Genomic DNA, 14,895 nt, shown 5'->3' on the forward strand with positions numbered 1-14,895 from the left:
CAATTTAAATCTTAGAAATGAATTATAGCTGTTAATATAATAATAATAATAATAATAATAATAATAATAATAATAATAATAATAATAATAATAATAATAATAATAAATATAATAATAAATTAACCTAGCAGTGTGAACAACAACACAGTCTACTGGGCCACAGTGGAGAGAACTCCCTTTTAACATGGAAGAGACCTTCATCTGGACCAGACTCAGAAAGGGCAGCCATCTGCCTCCACCAGTTAGCTGGTGAGGGAACTGGAGAGACACACAAACACCAAAACACTAGACTAGAGATTTCTACTGTGGGAAAGAGAGTTGACAATAGATGGCATCAAAAACAGCCTATACTAATTATACTGTATATGGATTTGTTTCCATCCATCTGTCCATCCACACTGTAGGTATGCATAAATATCTCATTCTCTTAAAGTGTTATTTCTTTGGTGCCTTGAAGGAACTTCTTCTGAATTTCGTTTTGAGGTGAAAGATCAGTTTTGCTATTATCCTAAGTTCATTATCACAAGGAGTTGCTGTATTATTGTGACCTGTATGCAGCTTTTCACTTAATGGGTTTGTGGATTTACACACTTTTGTTTTCGATCAGTGTTTGAAAGACTCTTCTGATTAAATGATCATCACCTTAATAAGTTCAGATATGCTGCATGTTTAACAGAAAGGATGTTTAGAGCTTAGAATAGTAGCTCAAGTTATTACAATCTTCATTTAAACTTACAGTCATTACAACATACAAAATACATTGAAAATGAAACTGCTTTTCATTCTACTGAATATGAGCAAACAGATACCCCCATTCTGTTTTTACAACCTGGCAGGTAACCAGAAGTGTGTGTGTGTGTGTGTAGCGTAGTGCTTGGATGTGTTTCATAATGTTTTTTCTAGCTTTCCTGTCCTGCACTCTCTTGTTTCTTGCTTTCATCTGCTGCTTCTTTTAGCAGAGCGATGAAGTGGGACACAGATAAATGTAATATACAGAATAAACACAATGTAGTATACGAGTACAGACATTCCCATTAAAAATGCATCAAACGTGTGAGTTCGGTCCAGATTGGTTAATTTTAATTTTGCTTGACAGATTAGCTGAGCATGCATAATTGATTTGGTCTGTTTCATTATAGGGCTGCCATCAACGGTTCTCATACTTTGGGTTCTAACCAGATTTTTCTATGATGACAGAGGGTATGATATATTTTACTATATTTCTGCACTTAACCTGGCAAAGCAGCTTGTGCCTAGCTTAGTTGGATTTAATTTGTATTTCATTGCAGTTGCTGGGATGACACAGACAATGTTGCAATTTGGTGGATAATTAAAGGACCAATTACAGCCTCCCTACTGGTAAGTGTTGAGCTATGAACCATTTTAAATGACCTTTTGTCCTCTTGTTTTTGTTTTTTTCTTACTGTTTTATATTTAGCATAATTTGTTAAACAACAAATTCATGATGTCACTCAAAGGAGGCCAAATTAAAACACGCCTCCTAAAAGTCTATATGATGACACTTTCTACATATTTATGCATTTGTATTATTCTGAACAAATGCAAAGACTGATAAGTTTGCTTTTCTTAAACATTTGTTTTTCTGGGCAACTATTTTCTTTTGTTTTGATTTTTGGTTTTCCTTCTTTTAATGAAACACGAGTAGTATTCAGAAATAAACTTTGAAGAGTGGTTTAAATTGATTTTCATGAATTGGCATTTTATGTTTTATTTAATCTACTATGAATATGTACAGGATTATGTCACACACATACACATGTTCTCTATCTCTGCTAGGTCAACATTGTCATCTTTATAAACGTCATCCGGATTCTGGTTCAAAAGCTTAAATCTTCAGCTATGGCTGGAAACAGTGACACTGGACATTTCATGTGAGTCTAAACTTAAAGATACAACAACTGAGTTTAAACATAACATTCAAAAACCTCTGGAACAGGATTTTTTTGGGGTTATAAGGCTTGGTGGGAAAAGTTTGTGCTTTTATCGACCTTCCAAAGTAAAATACCAAGAAGCATAAACATGTGTTGTCCCCTGAGATGAGATTACTTACTTGCTGTAAAACAGCCAAACAGACCACCTATGATAAGTAGGGGGTGGGGGGGATTAGCTTAAGCTGCTCTGGCTGAACTTACAAGAAGGGTCCCAAAGAGATGCTCCTCTTTTTTCACATTTAGTTCTCTGCAATTTAAATTTTATTTCATACACAAAAAACAAAAACAAACAAAAACAAAACAAACAAAAAAAAAAAAAAAGAAAAAGAAGAAAATGAGTGATGGTCTGTAACCAGAATTCAGACTTCAACAGACTTCAGGTCTATTTGACAAACACTAGTGACTAGTAACTAGTCAGCGGGGAAAACTTAGCTAACAAAGAAACCATAGAAACTATCCTGAAGGTCAGAAACTCCTGGAAATAAGACCAACTGGGATCATGAAAACAGCTGAAAAACCAGTCCCAGACAGCTCACACAAACAGGTAATGACAGGGAACTAACAGCATTAAACCTCAGCTGTTTTGTCTGTTTAATGCTAAATAACAAATGTTCAGATAAACTGAGAGAAGAACATCATACAGGTCATATTTTCAATTCACCGTAAGTTTAGCTTAGAACAGCACAGCACTATGTACAGCTACAACTTCATCCCAGTGTACTGTAGTAAAGTCAATCCAGATCTGGGGGAATAATATAGTGCTGTTGACTGTCAGTGCAGATTGTGACAGTGAGGTCCAGCCTCACATGCTAATGCACTTTTAGTAGTCTTGCTACTGAAGTTGATTTTGCTATGATGGACTGACTGAATTTTATGGTGGATGGTAAATCCCTGCTGTGGTGTCATTTATGTCTCTGTCAGTCTGCACCAAACGTCCAAAAGGTGCTACCATGGCTGTTATTGTGACCCTTAATCTGCCTCAAATACAAATAACTTGGCTACATGTGAGAACTGCCCTCATAGTAATATTTAAAAAAAACAAAACTACACATAAAACGTGCCATGTTTTTGATCATTGGACCTAAACATAGCTTTACATTTGACAAAAATATTGTCTTTAAGGTGTCTCCTTTAAAAAGTGCATCTATATTTTCCCCTCAATGTTTAGAGAGAATTTACACAGACACACACATGCATACACACACCCACCCATACACATTTACTAGTTGCTGTTCATGATTTTCTTTTAGTTTTTCTTCTCAGGTGCCCCTATAGATCATCTGTTTTGTTCTCTTGTAAGCCTTTAGGATGTTTACTGTTTCTTTACAGGTATAGCAGCTGTTTAGTTTCTCTGTTTAGCTTTTATTGCAGTTGTTGTGGTTTGTTTTCCACCTTTTATTCTCCCTTTTTCTTTCTTTTCTCTTCCTTTTTCTACTCTAGCCATCTTTTACCTTCTGCTTTTTCTCTGGTCCAGTCTAGCAGTTATAAGTAAAAACATATTTTAAAATAATAATAAAGAATAACACTTAAGGAGAGCCGCATATCCAAAAGGCTCCTCTTGGCAGAGTAAATTTGTTCAGCACAATTCGGCAGCCAGACCATCTTTCTGCTGTCATGATGCTGCCGTGATTCTGTTGACGCTTTAGTTGCTTCAGATTTGAGCTGAATTTGAATTAATTTCAAATGAGAGCATATATAAATAGCACCTGATACCAGAATTAGATATTTCCTCCATTGCTGTACGACAGGATTCTTCTACCAATTCAGTGAATGTTTCACATGTTCAAAAAGTCCCATTTCTGCCTTACAGACTCCATTCTGATTGAAGTAGACATTAACACAAAAGCACAAATCCCAGGTGTGACAAAAGAAAGCCACAATCCTATTATAGGCATGAAATAACCTGATGGGCTTTTCATCTTTAATCCCAAATCAGTGAAAGCTGTGATGTTATTTCTGATCAGACATTTGGTTAGTTTGAGTGCTGAGATGACTGAAGCTGTGTTGTAATGCTGTAGTGGGAGGCTTCGACGCTCTCTGACCGAATCATTACAGAACAAAAACCCCATGCAGACATCTCTGGTGGTGCTTAGATTATCTGCTGCTTATTGATGTTTGACAGACTTATACTCTGCTTATACTCAGACCCGTTCTCATCTCAGTGGTTTAAAATAAAAAACAAAAAAGATTAAAACACTGAATTAGGATTTCTATCTCTTGTTTAAGAAGAATTGCTCTTTCCAAGCTTCGTGGCTTGCAGAAAGTTGTTGCAAACAGCAAAATGTCAAAAAATTAAATGGCAACATTTACATATTCATACATCAATAATCTGACTTGAACTGAGCGTTGAGCACAATGCATTTGGGTTTTGTGCTTTGGCATTTTAATCTCTCCCACCGATTGGCCTGATAACAGAGCTGCTCTAAAGGTTAGCATAATGAGGGTTTGACGCCATCAGTTGAGCATCTGTGATTCTTGACCATTTGTTTTTGTTGCTTTAAAATTGAAACTTTACATGCAACTTGAACAGGACTGGAAATGACTAGCTTCGATGCACTGTAATATTTCAGTGTTTAAACAGTTGTTACATCATTATTTGGACTTATATCTACTCCCTTTTCCTACTCTCATTATTTTGTTTTTGCCTCAGGAGGCTGGCTAAATCCACCCTGTTCCTCATCCCTCTGTTTGGGATGCACTACACTGTTTTTGCCTTCCTGCCTGAAAACACTGGCGTTGCAGCCAGACTGTACATCGAGCTGGGCCTGGGATCTTTTCAGGTATGAAACAGCAGCACCCAGATTTCCAGTTATGATGAGCTACTGAAAATAAATTTTTCACAGATTCTGATGAAGGGGTATTCCTCCAGCATTTCCCTGCTGTAGAAGAGACACAGGTGTTACCAATCATGTTAACAATAGCTCTACATTATTATGAACGGCTGTGTTTTTCCAGCTATAAAAAAACACCATGGACCCATTAATTTCCAGATGAATATTTTATGTCACCACATACTTTTAGCAGGCTACATAAATATGTTTTATTTATAGCTGGAAAATAGCCAATAGCCATATGCAGACAAATAGCTAATAATAACAGCGTGTAACTGACCCACTACTCTGACACATACTGTTTTTTTTACTGGTGAGACCACACTAGCTGAGTAGACAGTCACCCAGGGCTCTTTCATATTCACTGTGCAATCTATGTATTTAACCAGATTCCAGCCACAAATCTGTTTTGATCAAGTAAAGAAATAAATAATAAAAATAAAGTGAATGGTCTTGTTTGCTAAGTGGATGTGGCTTTGCCAAACTGGAAAAATAGGTGACTCATTTAGTCTTTCCAAATAGGCACTTTAAAAAGTTTTTATTATCTTTAAGGCCATACAATGCAGAAAAATGAGCCACGTTTATGGTATGGATGGACAAGGATCATTCAAGTATATTGCAACCTAGTATTACTTTTGAAAAATACTATTCAAAGGCTAATGCTTTGCTCTGTTCACCTATTCTTTATTATTAATGATATTATGAATGAATTATTATTATTAAATTTATTAAACTGTGCTCTCTATTTTGTTATCTGTTCATGTCATCTCTGTTGCGCAGATTTGCTAAATCTATAAAACGCAATTCTACTGATTTTTCAGGAAACTAAACATTTGCAAAAAGGAACACTTCAACTCTGTGAAACAGAAATTCTTCCTTTAAGTTCTGATTTGTCTGCAGATTGCTCAGTTTAGAACTTAAAACTATTGCAGTGTTGTTTTGTACAGGTAGAGTGATATATCATGAAGTTGCATGTACAGATTTTTTTAATCTGACCTCATAGCTGACTATAACTACAGTGTAACTACAGTGTAACTATAGTGCTTGCTTGTTTGTTTTGATATTTAAATGTGTTGTGTTGCAGGGATTTGTGGTGGCACTCCTTTACTGTTTCATGAATGGAGAGGTAGGTGAATGGTGGTTTTGTGACACAAAAAGTAATAATAATTTTAAGAAAAACATTTGTAGGGTGTAAATAAAACTGTAAACATGTCGACAATAGAGGAAGTTAGTATTTGGTTAATTTTAAGATCAGGAAAAAAAAAAACCCAAATTGTGTAAGACCCCTAAAACAAGCCCATCATGTCTTGTCTTTTTTTTTTTTTTTTTTTAATATTTTTATTGTTGTTGATCATCAGAAGTTATCTGGACAAACTGGGCCTGACATTGTCCCTAGCGGTTACTTGCATATTGCAGCTTGTAAACATGTTAATTTCTGAGGATGTGCACAAACAGCTCTTCAAAGAAACAGAAAATGTACAAAGTAGTCATAATAACCATGTGTATGCATTATCAAAAGCATTAGTTAATAATAACGTGAATATTTTTTACTAATATTGTTATTATATTACATAATTTATATTTGATGTTTTACAGAGATCTGTTTACGGAAGCACATCTGTATGCTTTTAGGTGTGGTCTGTGAACAGTGTCCAGTGTCCTGTACTTGCTGTTAAAACTGTTTTAATAGAGTCAGTACATAACAAACTTTTTACCTAGGATAATTTATCTTTTTTTTTTTTTTTAAGTTTGCATCCAGCAGCTTTTAATGTGTAAATTGAAAATAGAACATCTGGTCAAAACACAGCTGATGTCTGATGAATTTTGAAGTCATCTAGAATTAGTCACAGCTGCTAAATCCACTGAATGATCATTGAAATACATAAACTTTGTGTTTTGCAGCAAGCTTTAGACTCCATGTATTTCCCTTCAGGTCCAGACAGAGCTGCGGAAGTGGCTGTGGAAATGCCACAATCCAAATCATCTCACGCCAGCCAAGAGAAGTCTCACACAGATCACAATTCGAACACGAGGGGGGCTTGGGGTGCCTCCTTCGAGCGCCAACATCTCTTCAGTATGATTTCAGAGACAGTCTGTGAGAAATAATATGTTGCCTGAATGTAAAGAAAGAAGAAAACAAATTCTCTGCTGAACACAATACAATGGTTTCAGAAAAGGCCACAATCAACACTGGTACTCGATAGAGGAAACATGTCAGAAAGCTTTAAGTGTCAGCAACAGCTATGACACAAATTTCCAATCTGGATCAGTGCTCATGTAGCAACAATGCTTTTTTGTACAGATTTTTTGCTGCCATTGTGAAAGAGGAAACAGAGCTGGCCCCGAGGACGATTTTGCATCATTTTGTTCAAAGCTGGGACTACACAGGTAGAAAAATGAGCAAAAGCTGAGAGATTATATAAAACAGCAGAGAAAACAATGTGTGTTTGAACATTGCTTAAAATATGTGAAACTGCTCTTTGCTGTGCTGCACTGTCATAATCTAGCTGAGAATATGTTGAGCATTGACCTTGGTTGAAGTAGTCTCATTTACAAAATGTGTCATAGTGCCACTTTATTACAGTGTGTCTTGAAGTGCTGTTAGATAAGCTGTTTCCATTTTTGTGAGCATTAATTTGCTTGTTTAATTTAATTAAATTATTTTATTTGATTTGATTTTTCATGCTGTGTGGAAACATTAATATCAACTCATAGTAAAGAGAGGTCCAGGCATTTATGTACATGGCAAAATGTCATGAAAATGGTACTGTTTAACTATACTGAACAATTCAAGAGAGACAGTGGCTGTGGTTACCACCTCCGATAAGGGAGTTAATTGACCTACGTTGCTGTATGCCAGGGCAGACCCAGTTTTCAATTCAGCTAATGACATGATGTACAGAGTAATATTTTATTAATGCAAATACTCTATTCTGGGTTAGTATGATGCAAAGAGTGAGATTGCTTTTGAAAGTGTTTTAATTTTTTGGAGAAAAAAAGCAGCTCATATGGTGCTAGTGTCCTTTGTGTGTGTGTGTGTGTGTGTGTGTGTGTGTGTGTGTGTGTGTGTGTGTGTGTGTGTGTTTTTGTTCTTTGTTAAATGCAAAAAAAAACCAAATAAAATGAAAAACAAACATTTTTTTTGGCAAAAACATATTTCAATATGTCTCAAATCTTATTGCTTCTTTTTTCCCCGTTTACCAAGAATAGGGTGAAAAAACTCATGAGAAGCTACGTGGCTATGAGCTAGTTTAAGTTTGCAAAAGGACTAAAAATAGTTATTCTGACAGTTGTCCAAATGGAAATATACACACACATTCATGGAAAAAAAGGTACACCATGCTAGTACTGGATCGGACCCCCTTCTGCCTTCAGAAATGCTTTTTTTATTTCTGGCATAGATTCAACAAGGTGTTATAAATATTCCTCAGAGATTTCGGTCCATTTTGACACAATAGCATCACAGAGTTGCTGCAGATTCGTTGGCTACACATCCATGATGCGAATATCTTGGTCCACCACATCCTAAAGGTGCTCTGTTGGATTGAGATCTAGTGACAATCCTCTGTGGAGGACGCTGGAGTGCAGGGAGCTCATCGTCATGTTCAAGAAACCAGATTGAGACGGTTTTGGCTTTGTGACGTGTTTAATGTTTTTTTTTTAACATTGTTTATGCTTAATTCTGATTTTACCATCTGAATGTCACAGCTGAATTTAAGACATATCAGACAGCAACATTTTTCTAGTCTTTGTGTGAATTATACCCTCAGTTTTTCTTGTTCGTAGCTGAGAGGAGTGGCACCTGGTGTGGTCTTCTGCTGCTGTAGCCCATTTAATTCAAGGTTAGACTTGTGTGTCTAGAGATGGTACTCTTTGTTGTAAAGAGTTGTTTTTTTGGTTCCTGTTGCCTTTCTATCTTCTGAAACCAGCCAACCCATTCTCCTCTGACCTCGCACATCAGCAAGACATTTTGATGTAGACAACTGCTATTTTCTCTTTGTCAGACCATTCTCTGTAAACCCTAGCAATGGTTGTGTGTGAAAATCCCAGTAGATCAGCATTTTCTGATATACTTAGACCAGCCTGTCTGGCATCAACAACAATGTCATATTCAAAGTCACTTAAACCCTTCTTCTTCCCCATCTAAGGCCTGGTTTGAACTTTTTGACCATGTCTACATCCCTAAATGCATTAAGCTGCTTCTATGTTATTGGCTGATAAGCTATTTGTGTAAACAAATAATTGTAGAGGTGTACCTATTATTACATCTGGTTTGTTTAATCTGTATCAAAGATGAAATATGGAATGAGTTGTTGCTGTTTTGACAGGGTTAATTTGCTGTTCCTCTCTTTATTTCAGGCTTTACACCAAATCAGCAGAACTACTGCTGTTATATTTTCACTATACAAACTGCTCCTGACATTGTAACCCTTAAAGCATTTACATATATTTCTCATAAGTGTCAAACACTAATAATGAATTTGATATTTACATTTAATATTTGACTAATAATGACTATGATGTAAATAAAATGCTATCTTAAGGGATCTTCATTTGTATTTAAAACTGTCGATAACATGATGTGAGGTATTTTAAGTTATTAGCTTTTGTATGATCAACTTCAGCTGTGTGATGACAGCGTTTGTAGGCTGAGTGGATGTTAGCAATGAACACATTTTTCATTTGTGCTTCATCCATTTGCAGCTGTGAGCACAATATTCCTGTTTAAAGCCACTGCGTATAGACTTTAACTTCATGATTCATTTTCAAAAGTTTTTTAGATGTTTGACTTGAAACTTGCTAACTTAGCTACAACCTTGCAATTGGTACAAAAAATAAAAAAAACTTTCTTTTCAGGGTGGAAAACTGTTTGAAATGAATCTCAGTCATTGGAAAGTACAGCAACTTACCACAGATTTATTTAGCAATTTGCACACTTAGGAACATGGATGTTGGACATCAGAACGCTTACACATGAAACACGGTCTCATTAGAGCATAGGATGATGAAAATCTTTACATATTTTTTTCATATAGTGCCCATTATTACGTAGACATGCATACAGAATACACTCTCTCTGATTCTCAAACACTCACTCTGAAAACTGGTACATAAACAAATGTACAAAAACACTGTCACAAACATTATAGACCTTAGTCAAGAGATCCACCTGTATGCCAAAAATATACATCATATGTGATAAGGAAAAGACATCATTTGTACACCGGGGTAAATTGATAGCAGGCAACATTTAAGAGCAGCTAAGTAACAATAATTGTACATTCAGAAATTCATTGGCAATCAGTAGAACTCACACACAGACTTGACCAAACTGGCTTAAAAGCCACAACCGCCGAAGAAACATTTTCTTAACACAGAGATACAGAATGCATCACAGAAAATACGTTTTAAACAAGAGCATTGACAGTTTGGGAATACTGTCATTTATTTATTTATTTCTCTTTTTTTCCCCTTGAGAATCAGGTGACATTGATGCTATAAGTGGAGTAAATGGGAACCTAGCTTTTTTTTATTTTTTATTTTTAATCTACTGGCTACAGGAAAAATATAACTAGATACTACTAACTAATTTTAAAATAAAAGTAAGTACTACTATCAGAGACAAGAAATTGATATGCTGCTTTTAATAAAACTTGTGAGCTTGTGAATAATGGTGAATTTAATAGGGTCATAGTGTTTACAAGTGGATTCCCTCTTGTGAAACAGGAGAGTGTGCACATATAAACTCCCCTTGTGAGGATAGTAAATGCGACTCCATTTGATGGCATTTGGTCAAAAGTAAGAGGAGGGTTTCTAATAGCAACTTTGTGTATCCTGTTTATTTAAATGGACAGTTAAAAAAAATCTGCACAGGTTATGCATATCCTCAGAAATTAACCCTACATGCACCTTATGCAGATAGAACAGTATAAGTTCCCATACAAGGCAGTGTAACGTTTAGTTGCATATACTATGCTAATGCAAGGTTAAAAATAACTTTTGGCTCACATACTGTATATGGTAAGTAACTTGCTCTTTTGATGGCATTATTGAGGCTGTGTACTTTCCTTGCTACTGAAAAATACCACTGAGGTGCACATCAGTTAACCCTGACCATAAAAGAAATCCAGGCTAAAAAAAAATATTAATAATGAACCGGGTTAATGTTTGGCTAAAGTTAAGTTCACAGCAAAAAACGTGACAGTTGTTGTATCACAGATGTTTATTAATCCTTAAATGAAGAATGTCACCACCTACTAGTCAGTTCCATTTTGCATTTTGTGTACATGTAGCTTTATTTAAGAGGACATGCACAACCAGTGCCCCAAATAAGAGATGGAGGAGGCAGACATCATAAAACTACACAAGGGAAACTTTGAGAGAAATAGTAGCTTGCCACTACTTGGATATGTTTCAGAGGTGTTTGCTTCGCGGCATATTGCTCCTTTCCTACTACAATCATGTTGAGGCATTTGAAGAGAGCAACCTAATGGCTGGAGTAAAACATTAATGATATTTCTGCAAATCACTGGTACATTATTCAGCAAAGGTGCCCTCAACAAGCAGAGATTAAAAACTGGAGGGGTGGTGGTGGTCTAAATCAGACATTTTGCTTTTTTTGCTCTGTAGTTTTTGTTTCCACACCTCAGTTCCAGGCTTTGCAACGGTGTAGTTTCTTTTTATTTATTTTTTCTCTTCCCTTTTTATTTCCTTTGGTTTGGGCAACATTGCGTCTTAGCTGAAGCACTAAATAAATAAAAACAGCTCTAATTATTATTATTATTATTATTATTATTATTATTATTATACTGCCTTTCACAATCCTCTAACCTCTTTTAAAAAGTCTGTTGGGATGAATTGGTCGCAATGTCTCTTGACTAAGAAGCTATGAGATGACAGGTACCCGTGGTTTACAGTAAACATGACATGTCACAGTATATTCTGGTGCATGGACTACAGATCCTGGTTCTCTTAGCCAGAATTCTGTTTTAAGTGTTCAGTGTAGTTTAAACACAACAATAAGTTTTCTAAATTCCCTCCCCTCAGAAAGTTAATATTCTTAACTTAAAAACAATTAATAAATTTTTTTGTGAAATTAGGAGAACATATAATGACAAAATCACCAGCTTTTTTTTTAAATTAAGCCTCATCTAAAATGTAATATAATGTTTGTCAGGTAATTTATGTCAATTAAAAATAAAAAAAACAATGATAGTGTGGAATTAAAATGTTGTGGTACTCATTCCTACAACCATTTCATTACAAACTGAAAATATAATATTTTTTTGGAAAAATAAATGATTTTTAAAATAAGTTTACTCACTTAAACTACTAGACTTTGCTGCCACCTTGTGGTAAACAAATACACAGCACAAACATGGTCATGAAAGGAGTTTTCAACTCTTCTTTTTTTACATACAGTAACAGCTTTGAGACATGGTCGTTTCCATCTGAGCCCATTTTGACTCAGAGTGACGGCTGGTGATAGAAACACGTAAGCAGCAGCAGAGTGGTTTTTATCACAACCTCATTCACACTTTGAGTTTTTTGTTGAGTTTTTTTGGCAAAATCTTCCCGTTTATATACAATCATTCTCACGGGCTCCTTTCCCCTGACAATAATTTGCCTTTCACCTCACAATTTTATTCAAAAACGGATGCAATTTAACGTAAACTTTACATTGAGCAACTATAGAATTTGAATCTCTTTCTCCAGCTTTTATAGCAATTTACATGTTTGTATTCTTTCTTTAAAGTCAGAATAGATTCGATATTTTGCCAAACATCTGTCATCTCTTAGGACACCACACTTAGTACTTTGACCAAGTCAGCATCAGTCAGTAAAGATAATGGAATCAGACATCAGTCAAGCAGCTATTTTACACAGACAAAAAGCTTGTATGGTGTACATGTTCTTATTTCACATGGCACAATTCATGGAAAATAATTATACATCCTTATCTGTTCGATAACATCAGAATTATTAGTTTAAAAATAGTACATTCTGACAACCCAAATGGGTGAAGGAACAAAAATAAATATCTTAAGTAATTATGATGGCAAACTTCTCCTGTACACATCTTTTCACAAATAATCTGCTCAAATATGATTTCCACCTGGACAATTATTACTTGTTGGCTTGTTTCTGCACAAATACACACACGCTAAAGCAACACACAATAAGCGATTGTCAAGAGCTGATAAATTAAAGCCTTTTGTTTTGACTTTTCAAACATGTAATGTTTCTGTTTTAAGCCATTTTCACAATAAATGGTTAATAGTTGCAGCTGATTATTTAAAAAAGAGCTGAATTAACCAGTTAAATTATGTAACACTATACATTTTCTTTTAAAAATGGAAAGAAGACCAACAGGACTCTTCACATTGTAAGTTATTTAAATCCGAAAAAGCTGAATTTCACCATGATGTTTTGTTGCACACAAGCAAAATTTAGCCATCCGCAAAAATAACCACATCACACTTCTTTGCAGAAAATGTGTCTCACGACACTCTTTAAATCATTTGCTCACTGTACTGTAAATAAAGGTTATAGCTGTTTATGACTGACTAGGCACTTTGGAAAATGAACTGGGAAAATGATAACACAGTTTTGAGAGGAGCTATTTAATATGGCACAACAAGCTGAAGCTCAATATGTTGGCAGTTTGAGAGTCACTACACTGAAATACTGCTGGAAGGACCGTAAGAAGAGCTTTGGACAAAAGCATTGAGTGGATGGCACACACTGTTCATGTTCACAGTGGGAAAAATGTGTCTGATAAGTCCATAAAGGTGACAACCAGCAGAAGAAACCCAGTTTAAATTAACTCAGAGTTTTGTGTTTTTTGTTTTCTTTTGTATTGGGATGTTTTAGGCCTGAATATGTAACATGATTCTGTATTTTACAAAGCTATGCTAATGTGCCATGTAACACATCGAGTCCCTCATGATTGTGACTCCCAGGTAGCGAAACACTGTTTTTTTTTCCAGTTTTCAGGGATTATATTTTATTTCCTATTTCTTTCAGTGATGTAGTCCAGAATAGAGAAGGCAGGATCCATTGGGTCCCCAGGATAAATTATGAAGTCTACAGATTTGGGCTCCAGTTCCTTTTGTTTGAAAAGGTTGTTACAATACTGTGTTTTGCTAAACAGATAACTTCTGATTCAGACACTGAAAGAAACTATTTACAAAATCCACCAGCTCTCTCTCCTTTTTTTGTATATATTTTTTTCTTGACATACTCTGTACTTACGGCTGGTTGTAGAAAAGACAAATCATTCAAACAATGAGCATTTGTACAAGCAAGGCGAAAATATGTGTGATAATTACCTTTGGGCGTAATGAGATCCAGTCAGGCAACCTGTATCGGCACTTTGAAGCACATTTACTTTACACCAACAGCCAAATGTGACCCCTACTGAACTACCAACATTTTTTGTTGTTGTTTACAGTTGATATAATTTCTTTTGGCACCAGCTCTACTTGAGCCTTATTGGTTGATGTAACAATAGACAGGGATATATCTTGAACACTTTGCAGTGAGAATTGAATAACAGAATTGCATTTAGATTAGCCTAAACTGATAAGGTGCATCAATAATCATTAATATTTACAGACTAGAGTGTGTACTATAGCACTAAATTAGCCAGATAGATAAAATAATGCTGTGTAACTAAATAAAACAGTAAAGTATGAAAGCCTGCTGAGCACCTCTGGTAAATGCTATTCCTTTTCTACAGGAGAAAAGTACAAAATATTAGAGGTGTGAGGGGCCACTTTGGTCTGCTCTGGTTGGTCTAATGTAAGTGGAACGGCACCTTAAATTTGACTTCGAACAATCAGACGCTCAGGTTGGTAGGCTGATATTGGCATTCTCTGCCAGTGGGCTGGACATGCGTATCTGGGAGCTGCTCTTACTGAGGATCGACAGCTGCGTCCCGCCATTCACACCACTGCTGGCCAACGAAGGGTGCCTCTGCTGCTTCAGGTCCACAGCAAAGTAGCGGTTCACTGTCCAGCTGCGCCATTTTCTCTTTATCTCCGATTGCACCTTCAGAGAACAAAATTCAAAAGGTCATTTTTAGTGTATTTCAAGCTGTACCAGTGCCT

General features: G+C 35.8%; 2 protein-coding genes across 5 annotated transcripts in view; one reads left to right on the plus strand and one right to left on the minus strand.

Moving 5' to 3' along the window:
• LOC121643861 (pituitary adenylate cyclase-activating polypeptide type I receptor-like) overlaps positions 1 to 6,988 on the plus strand; it is a 33,571-nt gene extending 26,583 nt beyond the window's left edge. The window contains exons 8-13 of the mRNA XM_041991442.1: positions 1,140 to 1,200; positions 1,290 to 1,359; positions 1,798 to 1,892; positions 4,603 to 4,732; positions 5,868 to 5,909; positions 6,717 to 6,988. Of these exons, the coding sequence (XP_041847376.1) occupies positions 1,140 to 1,200; positions 1,290 to 1,359; positions 1,798 to 1,892; positions 4,603 to 4,732; positions 5,868 to 5,909; positions 6,717 to 6,863 (545 nt within the window). The 3' untranslated portion in view covers positions 6,864 to 6,988. The remainder of the gene's footprint in view (positions 1 to 1,139; positions 1,201 to 1,289; positions 1,360 to 1,797; positions 1,893 to 4,602; positions 4,733 to 5,867; positions 5,910 to 6,716) is intronic.
• A 2,692-nt stretch (positions 6,989 to 9,680) lies between these two features.
• The window catches only part of LOC121644790 (pituitary adenylate cyclase-activating polypeptide type I receptor-like), a 29,075-nt gene continuing 23,860 nt past the window's right edge, over positions 9,681 to 14,895 (minus strand). For all 4 annotated transcript variants that reach the window (XM_041992979.1, XM_041992982.1, XM_041992978.1 and 1 more), the window contains one exon: positions 9,681 to 14,836. In XM_041992979.1, the coding sequence (XP_041848913.1) occupies positions 14,633 to 14,836 (204 nt within the window). In that variant the 3' untranslated portion in view covers positions 9,681 to 14,632. The remainder of the gene's footprint in view (positions 14,837 to 14,895) is intronic.

The sequence above is a fragment of the Melanotaenia boesemani genome, chromosome 8, assembly GCF_017639745.1.
Source record: "Melanotaenia boesemani isolate fMelBoe1 chromosome 8, fMelBoe1.pri, whole genome shotgun sequence".
In the NCBI taxonomy this organism is placed as follows: domain Eukaryota; kingdom Metazoa; phylum Chordata; class Actinopteri; order Atheriniformes; family Melanotaeniidae; genus Melanotaenia; species Melanotaenia boesemani.